The following is an 18,309-nucleotide window of genomic DNA, read 5'->3' as shown; positions in this document are numbered from 1 at the left end:
CACACAAGGTTTGACTTGAATACTGAAATGCGTAAGTAGGATACGAAGAAAATATTTATATCAAAACTTAACACATATAACATGTATGATAATTTACAACAAAAAGATCTGATTTAATAATGTCACGTAGGTTTACATGTACTACATGTATGTCATCCTGTGTCAAATTAGATTAAACACTGATATAGATACCTAATTAATTATTATTCATGTAACTATTGGACTAAACAATTCAAACATTTGACAGATCTGCTTTTAAAGTACCATTTGCACTAAAGTAACCGGTGTCTGCTCCTGGTGTAGAAGCAGAAGATATTGTGTGACTAAGTAGCGGAGTCGGTGTCGATACTTCATCCTGTCTGTTTTGACGCCTCATTAAAAACGGAATCTTCAAATGAAGTCTACGCGAACGCAATGCTTTCTCTCCAAGAGCTTTAAACTGAAACGATAGGATATCATAATATTGATAGGCGTATTGTTCTGAACTTTTCTTTTCCTGCTTCTGATTATAAAGTTATATCTTATTTCAAAACACTTAATTATGTTCTTCCTGTGATAAGATCAATTATTGTTGTCTGTTGATATTTTTGGAAGTAAACGTGTGGCTAAATCCTAATATAAAAAAGAACTGATTACAATTGTTGAAGTGGATAAAAAGTTAATTTGGTTCAGTCTGGTGGTTGTTCATTCATACATGGAGTCGATCAGACAATGTATTATGCAGTTTAAGAATTATTACATACTATTTTGATTAGTGTAAACGGATTTTTTTTTTAACTTTAAAGCCACATGCACAAGCCAATGATCCTAAACGATTCCCTAAATGGACAAGCATGACACGTTATACTTAAAATAAGGGGAAGACCATTTGATATTGAGGAGGACATTGAAGATTTCTTTAGACTAAAATATTTATTTTACAACTTTAACGGTTAAAACATCTATTTTCGCCATGTTAACGGTTAAATATTTATAAAATAAATTTTTATATGCTTATGTTCGGATCAGAGTGATTTGAAAGGATCAATGTTTTTTCATCCATCTTAAAGATCAAAATTTTCATTTCCAAAATGGTCAGACTTAAAATTTTTATTTCAAAATTCTCCCAGCCCCAACCCTCTAAAACAAAAGAGCTTTCTCTAATTCGACGTTTCTGTGTCATGCTTACAGCCGCTAAAAATTAACATAGGTTGAATGATTATCGTTATCCTTCAAGTACAATAAATATTGTAGTCTGCATTGTATTTACCATATAAATACCCATGACAACACCGAGCAGACACCCTGCTACAATATCAGACACGTGATGTCTGTTGTCATAGAGACGTGTAACAGCACACATCAACGCCAACAGCACCATGGCCGTCTGTGTGAAACATTTTGCTACCGCTGAACACTGTAGAGTTACTTGTTTTTCCATGTACATCTGAAATGAGAAGTGCATAAACATAGAGAATGGTAACCTAACTTGTTTCATCCATGGATAATATCCAAACAAAATAATATTTGATTTGACATTTGCTTGGCGTTAATATTTTCTAACTATTTATTTATATTTAAAAATCAAGGACATATCTATTTAGGTACAAGCCGTCCACTAAAACTGAGAGTTCAGTGAACTTCACATACGAAGTACACAAGGAAATCATGTGTGAATTATTTATATTATAGAGTTTTGATAGGTCAAAATGCCTTTTTTGGGCCTGATTAAACTGCATTGTCCAAGGACAACGTTCCAGATCAAAGGGATTCCATTATAAGATCAACGATATTGAACATACAATGGTCGTATTTACATTGAAGTAGTTCCTGTTACATTTGTTCTGACTGAGTTACAAAGGAAACGGAGCAGTCCAGATTGTGATTTATACCCGGCTGTACCATACAAAAAAACTACATTTAAATTGATAGTAAATAAATCAAAGAGGTTAATTTCAAATACTTGTGCCAGACATGCCAGTTATTGGTGGCATACCTGGCTTTTATCAGACTCCTGTGAGCTGTACTGTATACACTATTAGGATTGTAGGAATGTTGGAAAGAACTTGAAGTAAAAGAGAATTTGAAAAAAAAGCATTATCTTTCAGTTTTGATAAATTATAAAGAAAAATAAAGCCTACCTATGCGGATCCCCCTTTTTGATGGAAAATTGTGTCGATTTCATGAAAACTTCAGACAAAAATTATCCGATAACAGCCTGCAATCCCTTTTCTTATGGAAGCCCCTCGGCCATCCCCCCTTTTTTCAAAATTCCTGGACCCGCCCCTGATTTTCGGAGATGAGTTTTCGGTGCAAAACTTATCGACTGCATATTTGTCACAAGCACGTGCGACTAATTCCCGCGTTTTTTGTTTGTTTGATTTGTTAATCTGATTGAAAAACGTATTTTTAGTTTCTACGTCCTATTTATTGAAAACATCATTTATAGAGAAAGTATGTTATATTGCCAGATATGGAAAGTAAGGTATAAAAAGCCCCAAAACTGTACTTTAATTACGCATAAGTATTCCTTAATATCGTAAGTGTTTCTTACCATTCCCGATGTTTGAAAATTTGTTTTACCAAAAGAACTTTTAGTGATTTCATAATTGGTTCGGTTATGATAGGTGTTCACTTTACAAAGGTTCAAAATGTATTCAAATTGATAACGAGTACACCTTTCAAGAGTGTATTGTTTAGACAGGTTTTCCTATTTTTCAGGGTTCGCTTTTGATAGGTTTCAGTGTACTTTATAAGAAACAAAAAGCACTTGTCTTCAAATTTTATACTTTTCTCTGATGACATGAACTCAGTCGTCAGTTAACCACAAAGGCATTAATTGTTACCTGTCGTCAACATGGTATATTAACTTTACCACCGAACATAAGTTACACATCTTTCAAAAGTTTCTTCTAATGTTGTAATTGTTCAGACTTGATGAAAATTAATTACTGAAACCGTCACTTTCAGCGGCTCCTTACGTTTGTGAGAACATGAATTATCAGCGAAAATGATGTATATTTCTACACCTTGTTAGTTTATTACCTGGTAATGTACAACCTTGGAGGTGATACAATCTCTTAAGAAAAACCAAAATATTTTAATTAAAAATATCCCGAAATAGATAAATGTGGTGTTAAAACAAACAAATATGAACGAAATATACATGTGCGTGTATTATTGCTGCTTGTTATTATAATGCAATTTTAACCAAGATAGGTTTGAGAAGGTTTATAATTAGCACTTGAGACAAATCCTGGGAGACGAAATGCTCCGCAATATTGAAACATAGAAAACGGCTTCCAAAACCTAACAACAAAATACAGATTCTGGACTAAACTCCGGAGAATTGGTTTCTTCCATGTCGGCACTATTATTGCAATTCCAGAATAGTGGAGGAAGGTTAACCGTACGAAACTGGAGCTGCTTTGGAGTTTGATTCTGGACTTCTTACGAAAGTTTCCGTGTTGTATAGCAAATCAAGTATTCTTATAACTTATAAACACAAAAAATAATAATTGAAATTTCAAAGGATTGCAGACGGCAAAATTAATAAAATGAAATGAAATTTTGCATATTTTTTTTTAATATCTTGAAAATTGCTTGTTTTTGCCCCATTATTGATCCTTCATCATACTAAATAAATACCAGATCTTTCTTCAAAGATGATTCTCGCTAGCATCTGTATCATTATAATTAAAAATGTCAGCTCATTAGTGAAGCCACATGTGTTGCCAGTAACTGTTTATTGTTTATTGTAATTTAAGCAGAGGGGATAATAATAATATACCCGTTTTTTGCTGTAGAGATTTATTTTCGCTTGGTTTGTTACGATTCGTTCATTGATAAATTCCAGCATATCTAAAATTTAAACAAAGGAGTTGATTACATTTCTCACCTGACGTTCTTAACCACTAATTACCCTTGTACCAAAACATCAGGTGTTTGAATACTACCAAATCTTCAAATCGTATATAGCAAAGAAGTCGAGGATATAGGAAATTAGAAGAAGTTTAGACGATTTATCAAAACTCCATGAAGAAAAACAAACAAAATACACACAAAAACAACAAATAGATCACATAAATAACAAACAACATATAAAAACAACAAATAACTAACAGGAAAACAACAAATAATAAACAGGGAAGCAACAACACATAAAAAACAACAACATGTAGAAACGACCAAATACAAAAACAACGAACAACCTCAAGATACAAAACCAACATACATGTACAGAAAACCACAAACAACCAGAAACAACACCAACATACATGTACGGAAAACCACAAACAACAACCAGAGACAACACCAACATACATGTACGGAAAACCACAAACAACAAACAGAAACAACACCAACATACATGTACGGAAACCCACAAACAACAACCAGAAACAACACCAATATACATGTACGGAAAACCACAAACGGCAACCAGGAACAACACCAACATAGATGTACAGAGAACCACAAACAACAACCAGAGACAACAACATACATGTACGGAAAACCAGAAACAACACCAACATACATGTACGGAAGATAACAAACAACCAGAAACAACACCAACATACATGTACGGAAAACCACAATCAACATCCAGAAACAACGCCAACATACATGTACAAAGAACCACAAACAACAACCAGAAACAACACCAACACCAACAAACAACATGCAATACTAGTCTAAGAATAGAAACATACAGAAAACTGTAATTTCTACTAATGATAACATTAGACCCCAGTTTATAACTGGTTTAATGGAACGTCTCAAATTCTGAATAATACTTAGTACAGTAACTGCTTAAGTGAATTGAGTGTGTTACTTACAGATGTAAATATAGCACTGAACATAGCGAATCCAGCATGTCCGGAAGGAAAAGATAAGCGACTTTCTCTATGAACGGCAGCATTGTGTTCCGTATCAGTGCAATTGTACTCTGTAATATATCTAAAAGAAAAACAATTTAACGACATTGAGAAATAGCTATGAATAATTTTAGACATAAAGCAGAACAAATTAGTCACATTAGTTTAATAACTAGACCAAATATACAAATAATTGTGCATTTAAAATGTGGTACCAAACTTCCAAGTTTAAATTGGTTATTTACTACCGCCAATTCTTTCTTGTGTAAGTTATGATTATAAAATATCTTTTAATCAATATTGTTTATTCTTACTCTTCATTTCATATAAAATAATTGAAAGTGTAATTGCTAGCACATGAAAGCATTGAGAATTACTAGTATAAAAGAGTTAATTTTAAACACAGTACTAGAGATATTACCCTTTCGTACAATCAATTCTTGAGAGATCTGGTTTGCACACGTCGAAGAAATGTGGTCTCAGTCTGCCGATTGCTGGTTTTCCTCCTTGTATTACAAGTTCTATTAACGTGAAACCAAAGGCATAGGCGCATGAGATTTTGAGGAATACAACTAAATACTTATTTATGTGTTCCGTTCGTCTGGTCACCCTGTATCTCTCCAACTCGTTGACGAAAAACTAAAAAAGAAGATCAATGTAAATGATTTTCCAGTGTTAATACATCTTGTATAGAAAGACTTTGATTGACAAATTAAGCAGCCTTTGTGAAGCTTTGGTAATTCTAATTTGGTATATATATGCAATTCATACCGATTTAATAGATGAAACACAATTCTAGCAGCAAATCATCAATTTTCTGAAATAAACAATTAATAAGCTACAATTCTTATCTAAGAGGATCTGTTATAATGAAGAACTGTCTTCATATACTTATAAAATGACAGTCAATCAAATAGAACTATCGCTTCCTTAGGATGTAATATCGATATTAGCGAGAATTTCGTTCTTCAGTTATTTTGTTTTAATATGAGTGCTAGAGCTGGAGAAAACATACACCAAGCATGGCTAACTTTACAACTGATTGTCAACCTTATCGTGTCCTTGTCAGGTGATCTTATTTATATGACCTAAGTGAGAGACATTTCTAGCTTTTAAACATTTAAAAAAGACCTCCTATCGTATAATCATTTTTTTTTTGCAAGAAACTTTGACCATTCCTTTCCTTACATAGTCAAATACTAGTAAGACGTCGCAAAGCTTGATACAAATTATAGGCAAAATTCAAATTAAAGCTTACCCCCTTTTTAACTGTCTAGATCGAACCCCCTTATACATTTCTGGATACGCTCTTAGATATGTATTTTTTTTATATTTAATCTATTGGGCTTTGTCATATAAAACATGATTATTATATAGGTACAAAAAGTTATCTGGAAGTCAAATTGTGTAACCGTTCCCAATTCCTATGAATTAATTGTATTTCATATGAAGTAGGAACGGAACTTATAAGAGCATAATTATTTACTTATAATTATGTAAGTTGTGTGTCTGCAACACATCAAAACATTAATTAGTGTTTAAAATAGGGATCGTTTATACTAAAGCACTTTATTCTCTGTGTCAATAAACCTTAAAACAATACAAATCCTGCATAACGGAAAGAACAATTTCACAAAATGACTTTAATTTAAGGTAATTTTATTGTAGGTCATTATATTTAAAACCTAACCCCTGAACGTACACGGAGAGGTTAACACTGTAGTTCATTGCTAGTATGATTTACAGACAATCTTAGGTTGACGTTTTGAATACAAGAGAATAATAATTTAAATGTGTTGTACATCAATAATGATGCAGGGCTAAAGGAAAGATTTTACTATATCTAACCGATCAATCAAAGTGATACACGAAACCTTTGTACCTTCAATATCTGTGAAGTTTTGTATGATTTTTGCATGGCATATCTAAGTTCAATGTTATATCTGATATCTCTTTTGATTTTGAAGATAGGACATGCATACCCTTTAAAAGTATGCCATACTAAACAATAACTATTTTGACTTGAATCCAAAGAATAAATTCCAAGAATGTTACAAAACAGCAGAGGGCAGCTGAATTTAATCTTACAGCTTCAGAATGTAAACGTACTCACCACAACGAATGGTAAGAGGAAGCCAACCAGTAACAGAAGATCGTCAGAGATCGTGTTCTCTTTGTAAGGATAACGTAAACTATCATCGTTACAGAAAAACCCTCTTCTGTACGGCACACTGTTCTTATAGAGGTATAACACAGGTAAACCGACTGTAAATAGAAACAGATAGAGTAAAATCTGTCAAGTGACATTTTGTGTTAAGAACCGACAAAATCCTGGTCACACAAGACTGATACAGGTTATTTTTACAAATAATACACTACATAAGGATAGTTTAATCACAATCATTTAAGACAAGTTATCGCTGAATACAGGTGGTCACTAATACAGGTTTGACTGTATTTTACCAATGCGAAAAGTCAAGACCATGGTTCGTTTTTTGTTTGCTTTCATACTTAATGTTTTTGATCCATCTCCCAATTCATTTTAGTAGCTCTGTCTTTCGGTTGTTAGTATGCGATGTAATTTAGATAGTGACTATATTAATGATTTCAATCAAGTAACGTCTAGATATCATCATTTTACTATCTATAGCAAGCAAAGTATCATTAGAGCGGTCGAAGCTGATACCATCAGATAGCACTTAAACTGGTTATATAAAAGCACAGAGGATAATCTTTATCCGATATTTCAATGCTTTACATATCTGCCACACTCAGTACTAAACCCCGCCTACATATGCAAATTAGTACAGTGAAGCGGAAACAACTTCTCGGAATCCTTATATAGAGACCCTATAAACTAATGGGGTGATACATAGTAGATCAGGAAGCGGTCATATGTCTGCAAAGGAGATTAGCAGTTCCGATTGATGAAAACCGAATATACCGAAGTGCTATTAAAAGGGGTATCAAAGACAAAAGACCCCTATAATATGCAGGGACGAACAGAACGAAACCTACCACTATACCACTTTATTGAAGAGAACAAAAAAAACTTGGTGTTTTTTGATATCACTACTATTTTTTTAGTATTTTATACTAAAGATAAAAAGAAACAAAAGATTGGATTTTAATCCACTTTATAAAGGGAAAACATATTTGAAAATAACTATTCACTTAGCATGCCTGAAATTGTTTGCATACAGATATTTCAATTTGCTATTCATTTTTAACACATTGCGTAGGGACGATCTTAGATGGCCAGAATTGCCAAGTGAATCCCTTATTCCTTCGATAAAGTATTCTATCATTGACCAATAGCAAAGGAAAAAAAATAGAGAATTCGTTTTTTGACTACATGTATTTTAGATATAGAATCTTAGATGATTTTAGATAAAGTTTGTTTTTCTCTAGCTTGTAAGTTTTTCGAGTGGAACCTATTACATGTACTAAACGGTGAAAATTAAAATATTACATTCCACTAGGTTGAACAATTTACTGCGACATTTGACCTCAAACCTATTTATTTCGCTTAATGTAACTAAAACTGTATACACTAGTAAGAAAAGTAAATAACCTGTTCTGAAAATAAATCTGATTACAGCGAGTAAAATAGTTAACTTCTGGGAACATAGCTGGTAGTTCCTTGAATAAACTCCTTGGTTAACTGAAATGATAGAAAGCTTAAATTCTCCTCTTGAATTGTTCAGTTAATTGCCTGAGACATTTCATCATGTAATGTAAGGGAGAATCATCTCTATTCCCTGAAGTAAACTATGTTATTCGCTGTAATTTATACTTGTATGAAAACAACCCAATAACAACGAGGGATAAATGCATGAACTACATCATGATAGTAAAGATACATCATGCCTGAATTATACCTCTCGGAAGAAATCTATTGACAATCGGATATTGTTTTTAAGATGGGCTTTCGTAGTTACTTAAATGCTTAAATATTTACATGGGATAAAGCAATCAACTCATACGTAGACTTCATTCCTGTCATATGAGACACATGTGTGTGTGGTCATTGGACATTATTGTTGTGGTTTATGATTATAAAACGCTCTATTTACCTAATACAGAAAATATTCTTGCAAACGAGATGTAGACATTGTTTTTGTGGTTCACGATCATGAACTGGCCTGTGTACCTAATACAGAAAATATTCTTGCAAACGAAAAACATACTTGCGTGTTGTTTTCACACAGAGGTATTCATCCAACACAGTTTTATGTTATCAAATACTATGAAATAACACAACATTTATTTGCTTTAGCGAGTATTAATCATAAGGGTAACAATGACACCGTTTTGTGGTTCTTTAAGTGGCCTAAGCTGTCGTAGTTTAAGATTTCTTCAGGAAAAAAATGAAATAAACTGATTGCATTATGTCAAGAAATAGCGTCACAATAATCAAAAAATTCTTTTATGGTTGTCATTTAATTTGAATTTCAGAAGTGTAGTTTAGGATCAAAACGACAGAGAAATGCGAGATAAAATCTGAAGTTTAGAAGTAGAAGACAGAGAAATACGTGTCCTCTCATCAACGAATGACGGTTAGAAGTATACGACAGAGAAATACGTGTCCGCTCATCAATGGATGACGGTTAGAAGTATATGACAGAAAAATACGTGTCCGCTCATTAATGGATGACGGTTTCATCATTTTATGATAAACAGTTTCTTCATATTTACTATTTTTTTAGCTTTTTATTTGATGACATTTTTCAATAGTGTTGTTTTTAGATTATTACATCTAATACATTTTCATGACATTGTGTTAATGTCGAAAACTATTCTAATATAATACGAAACATGAAAATCAAAGACAAGATTTTTATGTTCATATCAATGTTCCCTGTAAAGTTTTTTATTACTTTTTAAGTTATTTTTCTAGGAAGTTGCAGTAGTACAACTTTTATATATTAAACAATGCATTAATAAAATCATCATATCTGGATGAATACAATAGTTAAGTCGCTAATATTGCTAGCGGCTTCTTGCACTCGTAATTTCAGTACTGTACATTCGCATTTGATTTGCACAATTACATATTACTACACCACCTTATGTTGCAGATAGGTGCCATAGAACCGTCATCTCTAGCATATAACGAGATAAAAATGTACCTCTTAAATACCATACACATGTGTTCTTCGTGTGTTTTTACTTGTATGAGAACGGGAAGTTTCAATTAAAAGATGAAACGATCGGTGAAGCATTGAAGTTTCTGTAATATAGCAGAGAAATTCAGAGGTCGCCAATTGTTTCATCTGGTTCCTAATCTGGCTCCATGTTTAATATCATAAAAGACCCAAAGATCGCTAGAAATTTGAGAGAAACTTGCAGAACGAACCTTTCAGGTTACCAGTTGTTTTGATTGAGAAACATCCGGGTCATCACTGTTACCAAAGAACAATCAAGGCAACTTAGATTCTAGTGGAATTCATTCGATTTTAGAGCATATCGCAACTTCACTTGAGTTTGTACCATTTCGATGTTGAAAGCAAGCCAAAATCAGTGGCATAGACTACACGTATTTGACGATTAGCGACTTCGAAAACTCCATTCTTTGATTATTGTACAGCAGTTCATTCCCCCATTAGATAGCAAGGTTAAGTCGCATGCAATATATTCCAATATTGCACAGATAAATCTTCAAAGTCGTGTCGTCATCAACTACAAAAATCTCAAATTAGCTTGTAGCATTCGCTAAATAATAAAAGGGTTATTACATGAATAATGGGAAATATTATAACTCTCGTAGAATATATATTGCACTCGAAAATTCAATATAAAATTCAACTCTGGAAAATATTTACCAATTCATGCAATAACTAAATTTTATATGGTTAAACACTACAACTCACAAATACATTTATGATATTAACATAATGGACATTTGACCTCAGACAGGGAAAAGCTTTAATTTTATCAAGTTAGAAATTGTTGACCGAAGTACTTATGATGAATAAATACTTAACTTAAATCTCACTTTTGTAAACTACTTTTATTAGCAATACATGTATATTCCAAATGGCCTACATGTAAAAACAAAAATGATTAACAAATACGCATTTGAAAGTAACCTAAATATGATGTTTTTTTTTAAAGAATGAATGAATAGAAAATAAATTTAGGAAAAGCCTTATTTCGTGTTCTGTACACATAAGTTTGAGACCAGGAGTTTAACATTTTTTTAAAACAGACCCAAACTACAGTTTACGGGATGGTGTCGGTACATCTGATATTCACAATGAGAAAACCCGACCCAAAACACGGTCTATAAGGACTGGTGTTTGGTAATGTGATATTCACAATAAGAAAACCGACCCGAACCACAGTTTATGGGACTGGTGTTGATTCAACTTAGATTAATATACTCCTAAGTAGATCTCTTCCCTATTATTACAGATACCAATGTTGTCAACTGCAATTATGTGACATGACATTCACATACACCGATTTACATATCAATTATAATTCATTAAAACACGACACTCATTCCTTTATCTGATTCTACATATACCATATCTTCAGTAAATAAAATAGATACAAAGATAAAACCTCCTTGTTACTACCTTTGGTCAAAGACGGTATACAAAGGGACATTCCTGTTACTTATATGTACGCGTACTTGTATATGTAATAGACAAGCTAATATTATGCCAAGTCATCTAAACCTTACATAACAGTTCAATAGAATTTACCTTTTTGTCAGTGAATCGATAATCAACAATATTCACGAACAACAATTGATAAATAACTACAGATAATAACTTTGAAATTTAAACGAATTACGGTATCACCCTTCCAAAATTTATCTTAACATGACTAGTTATTGATAAAATTATAAAAAAAGACATAAACCTTACCTATGATCCAAATACTAAAGTCAATAGCGAATCGGCCGAGTATTCTCCTCCTGCCAACACAGTTAGGACAACACCAGCACGTATTGTCTACTTCCTTACTTGACATGTCTATAATATTAAACTTGTGTTTGTTAGACCGTAGTACAGCTCACTTGTATGTAAAAACTTAACACGCCTACTCGGTAATTGATCAATGAAATATACTGCAATTCACTTATAGGATTTTATCACCCTTTTTATGAACTTTATAACAATCACCAATAGGTTTGAAGTTTCCAAATCAAGACACCACCGCGTGAACGTTTATGACTGCACCTCTCCACAATATATATAGTACATATGGCTTGAGGCAACACGGTTTTATTAAGTGCAAGTCTCCTTCTGCTGTATTTCATCGTTGGTTGATGCTAAGTAATACCTATTTCTCCTTTCCTTGATTTAAACATTTGAAAAAAAGAATTAAACAAAACACGAAAAAATATGCAAGTTTCAAAAAGCAATTAGAGAAACTCTGTAAACTTTTTTTTCATTATAAACATGCCTACCAGAAATTTCGGAAGCATAAATTTAAACATCTGAGCCTGAAATTGTTACAATGTTCTTTTCAAGTAATGTTTCACTTTCAAATTGCACGTTTAAGCAAAATTTTTAAACTATAAAGCATATTTTAAGAAGTTTTTTTTTTGCACCATGCATGTTAAAAGTTTTTCAGTTGATAATAATCAGACTTTATAATTGATTAAGGACTGCAAAACTTACAAACTTAAATACTTATTTGTAAACATATCAACATGTCCTATTAACTGATGAAACTCGTCCTTTTTAGGTCTTCTAGATGATTATCAGCAATTAAAGATATTTGCACTTGGAATTCCAAAAATAGCTCCATTTAATTTGTTTATTAATTGGAATCAGTAGCTCTTTATCAATTTCCTGGTACTGAAAATTGAGAATTTTGACGTGCAGTTTGACTTAATAAATAAACACAGTTACCAAATGCAGATTATCTAAAACTAGTGCACAATCATGTATAACTCTTGGCAACGTTTACAATTATTTTGTTGTTATTAGGTAAGAGTTTCCAGTGAAGAGATGGAAAGCAAGTTTCCGTATTGTCAATGTATGCAAAAATACAATAGAGCCAATGATAGATCAGTTCAGATATACACAAATCTAACCGTGAAAACAGGACACTGAGACGATCTACATGTACATACACAATGTAACGAACAGAACGAAATACAATTACAAGAAACTGAAGATAAGATATTAAAAATATCACACTATTTTTTTTAAACTTGCAATATAAACTCCATAACAAAACAGGAGTGACATTAGTGCTCCAGAAAACTTACGTCATCTGTTTTATCGTGTCGCAGCCATGCGACTTTGTTAAGGAGTAATCAAGGGAACCAAGATTCTAGCGGAAATCAAAACAATGCAACCCAGGGACAAAGACTAAACATGGAAAACAGGCAAACACAACAAAGAACACAAAGCAACTAAAATAATACACACAAAGTAACAAACGTAAATAAGCAACTCGGACTCCACTAAAAACTGGGAGCATGGACCAGGTCAACGGTGGGGTAAGTGTCCTCTGCTTTTCTAGAAACACCGCAGTTTGCTCGTGAAAAGTCAAGTCCGGGGTGACAAAAGAGGAAAGGAAAACTATGACACGTTGAACAAATCAGTTTTCATTGGATACATCGTAACGAACCACGAATTAATAATGACGACCATAAAATATATGTAGTGTTGACTTGAATCTTGTAGCAACACAACCCTGTTTCAGAGGCCTAATTGTAAGAAGTCTAGCGCGATACAAAAAGTCTGTGTAGTTACGGCAAGCTCTGGCATAATGTATGAGTTGTGATAGGAAAACTCCATACACAGGTGCTGAGGGGATGTTGTCACAAATGAAAGGAAAGTTGACAATTCTGAATGAAAAATTATCACGTTTGTCGTAAAGTTTGGTCAATAGTTTTCCTTTACCATCGATCTCTAAGTGTAGATCAAGATATGAAGCTGATTTCAGAATGTCTGTAGTATCCTTTACCTTAAGTTCTTTGGTAGATGCGACGTACCAAATCCCCGAAAGTATGATTGTTTAACGATAATACGTCATCTATATAGCGGAAACTGAGATTAAATGATCTAGCTAAACAATGTCCTTTCTTTCAGATCAGATCTTCTATAAAGTCAGCCTCATAAGAGTGAAGGAATAGGTCAGCTAGTAGAGGAGCACAATTTGTTCCCATTGGAATGCTGACTGTTTGATGAAAAACGCGTCCACCACAAAGGACAAATATGTTGTTGATAAAAAATTCCAACATTTTGAAAACATTTTCTTCTTGTGGTCACGTCGTTACGGGAGATTTAACCATTATCGAAAAAGAATCTCTGCGTAATATCCTTTCTAAAGGTCCCAAGTACCGTGAACCACGCTCCATAAATTGGAATTATAACTTTAAAGTTGTTATTGATGCCGTGGAGGACTATGCAAGAAAATGGATAAAACGAGAACAAGAAGACATTGATTCTCTGTCAGAGTGGTTAAAGGCTGTGAGGTCTTTAATTTTGAAACGAATGAAAGTTTTAAGTAGGTCAATGAGTGCAAAGGCTACATCCGTTTTCAAAGACCCCGATGTAGCAAAAACATTGTCTACTATACATGACAAATATGTTGTCGTACCAGCAGACAAAGCCCAAAACAACATTGTTTTTGTCTGCAAAACGTTTTATATCCAATGTTTATTATCAGAGGTAGACGTAGAAAATAATAGCAGTGATAAGACCTATACTGCTACCACTCTCTCCAAAGAAGAGATTGTGGAAACCATAAATCTGTGCTATCCTCTTTTGGTCTCTCTACCAAGGACGATGATTGTGATTTACCGTCTATGTACTGGATTCCTAAACTTCACAAGAATCCATACAAACAACGTTTCATAGTTGAATCTGCAAAATGTACCACCAAACCTCTTTCAAAACTTTTAACTTCTATACTCACAACTGTCAAAGAGGGTCTGCAGTCCTACCACAACATTTGTTACTCCCGTAGTGGTATTAATTCAATGTGAATACTGAAAAATTCGAAAGATCTTTTGGAGACAGTCAGTTCAAGACTACTATCTGAATACAATAGCATTAAAAACTATGATTTTTCAACATTGTATACTTCTATTCCCCATACTCAGTTATAATCCCGACTTAAAAACATTATACATGCTACTGCTATTATTTTCTTCGTCTATCTCTGATAATAAACATTAGATGTTATACGTTTTGAAGACAAAAGAATGTTGTTTTGGGCTTTGTCTGCTGGTACGATAACATATGTTAAGCAGCATGATTTAAATACCAGAGTTTGTCATTACTATTGTATCATTATGTACCATTGAAATTGCTTATTTCTATGCAGAAGGAGATTTAGAAATATTAAAGATATTGACGAGTGAGAATCCATGTTCAAAAACCAATGAAAGGAATAATAGGGGGCAATAGACAAAAGGCAAGTTTTACAGGAAAAAGAACTAAAAAGTACACACATTGAAAGAGTAATCAAGGGAACCAAGATTCTAGCGGAAATCAAAAGAATGTAATACAGGGAAAAAGACCAGACATGGAAAATCAAAATAATGCGTACAAAGTAAATTACGAAAAATGAGCAATTCGGACATTGAAACTTCTCACTTGGAAGTAATTTCTTATAATTGTGAGTAAAAGATGCATGTTTTTTGTTCCTACTATATAATTTCTTCAGATGTCTGAATAATTAAATTGAAAATAAAACTAAATAAACGAAGTAAATTAAGTCTTAAACTAAGTATGAAATTTTTACTCAAACGACGTAAATAAATAAATTTTTAAAAAGTTAATGACATACAGCTTCGTAAAATACAAACAAGCTTATCTCATGATGGTAGAGAAACGGAAGAAATAACAATATTATCATTTAATTATTCCAGTTAAAGTGATAATAAAAGGAGTAATCAAGGGAACCAAGATTCTAGCGGAAATCAAAAGAATGTAATCTAGGGACAAACACCAGACATGGAATAAGGGTAACAACAAAATAACCGAACACTAATCCGATTCATAATCAAGTCAAGTCCAAAATAAATCTAACAAAACAGACAAACACAACAAAGAATATGGAATAATACATACAAAGCAAAAAAAAAAAGTAAACGAGCAATTCAGACTCCACTGAAACTGGGACCAGGTGCACCGGTACGGTAATCGTCCTCTGCTTTTTAAGAAATAATATCAAGTCGTTTTAGGAATTAATGTATAAATCAGGCAGATCCAGCGACACAGAGCAAATTTTATTCCATCTTTTTTTTTCTCCAACATAATGTGAAACTCGTCATGTTGTCTGGGAAAACAAGAATTTTTCTGTTTTAAAACAGGATGACTCTTTAACAAAATCAACTGAGTTAGACCAGAGTTATTTCATCTATTTTAAAGTTTGGTGCTTTCTATGTGATTTATATCCTTTTTATCATTTCAGAAAATTTCAAACCAATCTTCTTGTTTTTTTTTTGTTTTTTTGTTTTTTGTTTTTGTTTTTTTTTGTTGTTTTTTTTTTTAGAAAACTTATGGTCTCCCATGGACTTCGTCTTCGGTGCAACTAAGCCCTGGTTTACAACAATCTGTGTAAGTGATACATTAAACAGGCAAACATGTGAAATGTCTTCCGAAGACATAATGGATTTACCAAATATTTTGAGGATGATCTATAATACCATATTTATAAAAATATTGAAAGTTGTTAATGAACATATAAATTATATCAATTTAATTAAGTACACTCTTAACAATGTATTTATTTTTATAGACCCTTTAACGTAACTTTGGAGTAATCCATGAGCATGCTCAATATAAACATCCGGGTTGAAAATTCTTTTGTTCTTCCCTGAGATCTACCCCGCAGAAGTATACCTAACACATGCTCATCGACTGTTCCGCAGTTAAAACGGAACGGACTATTGTACATCAGAGCGCCTGGATAGTGCCAATGCCTACTATAAAAATAAACGCAATCGTGCCTTCTCATATGTAGGAAGTGCATGTATATGTTTCGTGAACAAAATTTGCTATCATATTTTCTAAGATCAAGCTTGCTGTTAGGGAGGTGTTCCCTTTGAAACTCTTGCAGGCTAATAAGTAAGCCTTTAAGACTTTGATTTAAGATAAAAGAATCACAAGATTATCTATCTTCTTCTCATGTACTGCCAAGTTTGATATGACGACAAAGCTAATAATTTAAAACCCAGCTAAGCAATCATTCAAATAGACAAATTGTTTTCTTGATTAAGCTATTTTTGCCAATTAAAATGGATGACATTCTAGAAACTTCTACAAATATTTTGATGAATTATCGAGGCTGTTTCGAAAAATCATTACATAAATTGGTCGCAGCTTTAACCCCATCATCAAAGCATAAAGTTATCTCGAGGTTATTTAGAGGATCATTAACATGGAAGAGATTGCTTTGCCAACTAATTGTTTCATGAGTTGAGGTTTCCGATGTAACAACATACGTTGTATATCTTTTTAGCCTGTAAGAGGTTTACTTAGACATCAAACTGCTGACAAACACATATTCAATGGAGATAATGTTTAAAAGAAAAACAGTGATGAACATTACCCCAAAGGTTCACAGCACGTAGCTTTGAAAAGCGTACTAAATACATCAATCTTTTATTAAGATGAAAGTTTACCCAGATGATTCTACACACACACCACCTGATACGTTGCTCCAATAATTTATATGGTGACTATTACTTTACAAATAACTATTAAAAAATTCAGGAAAGTTACGATGAAAAATCAAAGTACTCATGTACTGTATCTTTTAACAGCAAACGAGAAACGAAACTCCTGCTTAACCCCTAAACAAAATTTGGTTACTGAAAAGTACTAGAAGTGTATAAAAGTCCTGAATGTAGTGATAAAGCTATAAATTACTTGTACTTTCCATATTTGAAAGTGCTTGCTTCAAAAATTTCGTTGAATACCTTTGAAAAAATAACTATTTATAGGTTACAAAAATATCATTGTATTTTTTTTTTTTTGAGATTACGAACACATTTTTGACAGCAAAAACTATCTCTAAGATATCTTACTTTGTAAATTGATGCAAGCTTGCATCATTATCTGCAAAATCTTTTAAATATATGCGTAAAAGAAAATATGCCTTTTTCACCAATCACACCATTGTAGACTCGACATACCCTCAAATATCTTAGAATTTGATGAAAATCTTCTGCCATTAAAACACAACACTCATAACAAAATTGCTAATTTCGATATGCTGTAAATATGCTCTAATCAGCAGCGTTAAAGCATAGCGGGATCTAAATCCAAAAACGTGTTTATAGTTTGTCAATTCAAAAACTGTTTGGAAACCTTAAATTTTTGGTCAAAAAAGTAAATAGCATTTGTTTTATGTTAGAGTTTAAGTTTGTAAGAATATTTTTGACATGAAAAAACATTTAATTATTGAAGCCTTCCATTGTGGGCTGATGCAAACTTGCATTATTATCCCAAAATCTTTGAAACACACA

The 18,309-nt window shown here is 32.8% G+C and overlaps 1 protein-coding gene across 3 annotated transcripts; it reads right to left on the bottom strand.

Annotated features, from left to right (window-relative positions):
- Positions 1-41: 41 nt before the first annotated feature.
- On the bottom strand, positions 42-12,038 carry LOC148628833 (phospholipid phosphatase 1-like). 3 transcript variants are annotated; one of them, XM_088595389.1, is made up of 8 exons: positions 11,735-12,038; positions 10,216-10,538; positions 8,933-9,009; positions 6,970-7,121; positions 5,278-5,495; positions 4,818-4,938; positions 1,250-1,426; positions 42-439 (listed from the first exon to the last, which is right to left on the bottom strand). In XM_088595389.1, exons 3-8 carry the CDS (start codon positions 8,991-8,993, stop codon positions 233-235), a joined length of 936 nt encoding a protein of 311 aa, XP_088451515.1. In that variant the 5' UTR covers positions 8,994-9,009; positions 10,216-10,538; positions 11,735-12,038; the 3' UTR covers positions 42-232. The 3 variants fall into 3 exon arrangements, with proteins under 3 accessions (XP_088451515.1, XP_088451510.1, XP_088451505.1); XM_088595384.1 differs by lacking the exons at positions 8,933-9,009; positions 10,216-10,538 and having other exon boundaries at positions 11,735-12,035; XM_088595379.1 differs by lacking the exons at positions 10,216-10,538; positions 11,735-12,038 and having other exon boundaries at positions 8,933-10,183.
- Between the last annotated feature and the right edge of the window lie 6,271 nt (positions 12,039-18,309).

The sequence above is a fragment of the Perna viridis genome, chromosome 1 (assembly GCF_037379345.1).
Source record: "Perna viridis isolate PV_CMFRI_1.1 ecotype Kerala chromosome 1, ASM3737934v1, whole genome shotgun sequence".
Taxonomy (NCBI): Eukaryota; Metazoa; Mollusca; class Bivalvia; order Mytilida; family Mytilidae; genus Perna; species Perna viridis.
This window is presented reverse-complemented; position numbering and strand designations above follow the sequence as displayed.

Bases quoted from the DNA above. Each gene is read 5' to 3' on its own strand.
- LOC148628833 (XM_088595379.1), bottom strand. From the start codon at position 9,044: ATGTTTTTCGTTTGCAAGAATATTTTCTGTATTAGGTACACAGGCCAG. The intron at 5,496-6,969 runs GTGAGTACGTTT...CTTCTTTTTTAG, and splicing joins TCCTCTTACCATTCGTTGTG to TTTTTCGTCAACGAGTTGGA. The intron at 4,939-5,277 runs GTAATATCTCTA...TTTTTCTTTTAG, and splicing joins AGAATTGATTGTACGAAAGG to ATATATTACAGAGTACAATT.